Source organism: Fonticula alba (genome assembly GCF_000388065.1).
Source record: "Fonticula alba strain ATCC 38817 unplaced genomic scaffold supercont2.8, whole genome shotgun sequence".
In the NCBI taxonomy this organism is placed as follows: domain Eukaryota; order Rotosphaerida; family Fonticulaceae; genus Fonticula; species Fonticula alba.
The window spans coordinates 759,547-760,743 of NW_009242978.1; the positions used below are offsets into that span (position 1 = coordinate 759,547).

The following is a 1,197-nucleotide window of genomic DNA, read 5'->3' on the forward strand; positions in this document are numbered from 1 at the left end:
CCCCCCCCCCCCCCCTCCCGCCTCTTCGCACACGTGTGCGTGTCTCCGTGCGGCTCGACCCACTCCCTGTCCGCAATGACCCTCCCGGCCGCTGTGTCTCGCTCGCTGTCGGCGTCCTCCTCGCGTGGCAGCCTCCTGCTCTCCAAATCGCCACGCCCCCTAAGCCCGGCTCTTCTGCAGGCCGTCGGCGCCGCGCCCACCTCCCCCTCGACCTCGCCTCCCGCGCGGTCTTTCTCCACCTCGAGCCTTCGTCCAGGCGCCTCTCTGCCGCCCTCGCCGCCGATCTCTCCGCCGGCCTCCCCCACCCCGCGGGCCGCACGCCACCTCGTGTCGCCCATCCCCACGCCGCCGGGCCCGACCGTCGCCGCACATCTTCACTCCTCGGCCGCCGCCGCCGCCGCCGCCGCCGCGACTCCCACCACCAGCCGCCGGCAATACTCGGCCACCGCCTCCCCGGCCTCCTCTCCCGCCGCCCGGTCGCCAGGGCAGCCCTCCGCCGCCGACATTGAGGCCGAAATCCGCAACGTCTCGGATTTCCAACGGACTTTGCCATTCTTCAGCTCGCCATTCCTGCGGCGCGTCCGCGGTAAGATGTCCTCCAACCCCAAAATGAACCCGGAGGTCTTTGAGGCCACCCTGGAAAAGCTGTCCAAGATGCTCATCACCCAAACCCCGGCCCAGTGCCGTGAGTATCTGGAGCAGGCCAATGGTGACCTGGCCATCGCGGTGCAGCTGTACAAGAGCCAATCGCCGCACTTTGCCTCCAAACGCCAGGCATCCACCCGCCGGCGCCGGGGCGGTGCTGTTGCCTCGGCCGAGCCCGCCGAAAACACCTGCCGCGAGCTGGCCCAGGTCCGCCGGCCGGCGGCCTCCTCCAACTCGGACCTCGGGTCCATCTGCTACTACGACCTGCTGGGCATCGAGCGGACCGCCTCCGACAAGGAAATCCGCAACGCCTTCCGCAAGCTGTCGCTCCTGCATCACCCGGACAAGCGCCAGGCCAACCCGGACGGCAGCGATGTCATGTACCAGCTCATCCACGACGCGTATCAAGTCCTGTCTGACGCCCGGACCCGGGCCCTGTACGACAAGTATGGCCGGCGCTTCTCCTCGAGCCTGATCGACATCTTTGAGAGCCACAAGGAGGGCCTCTCCAATCTGTTTGGCGGCGAGCGTTTCAAGGTGCGCGCCTTGGCC

General features: G+C 68.8%; 1 protein-coding gene across 2 annotated transcripts in view; it reads left to right on the forward strand.

Annotated features, from left to right (window-relative positions):
- The window catches only part of H696_04823, a 3,639-nt gene that overhangs the window by 816 nt on the left and 1,626 nt on the right, over positions 1-1,197 (forward strand). The window contains exon 2 of one of the 2 annotated variants that reach the window (XM_009498688.1): positions 132-1,182. In XM_009498688.1, the coding sequence (XP_009496963.1) occupies positions 592-1,182 (591 nt within the window). In that variant the 5' untranslated portion in view covers positions 132-591. Of the gene's footprint in view, positions 1-22; positions 1,183-1,197 lie in introns of those variants that run through there. The other variant, XM_009498687.1, reaches the window with a different exon arrangement.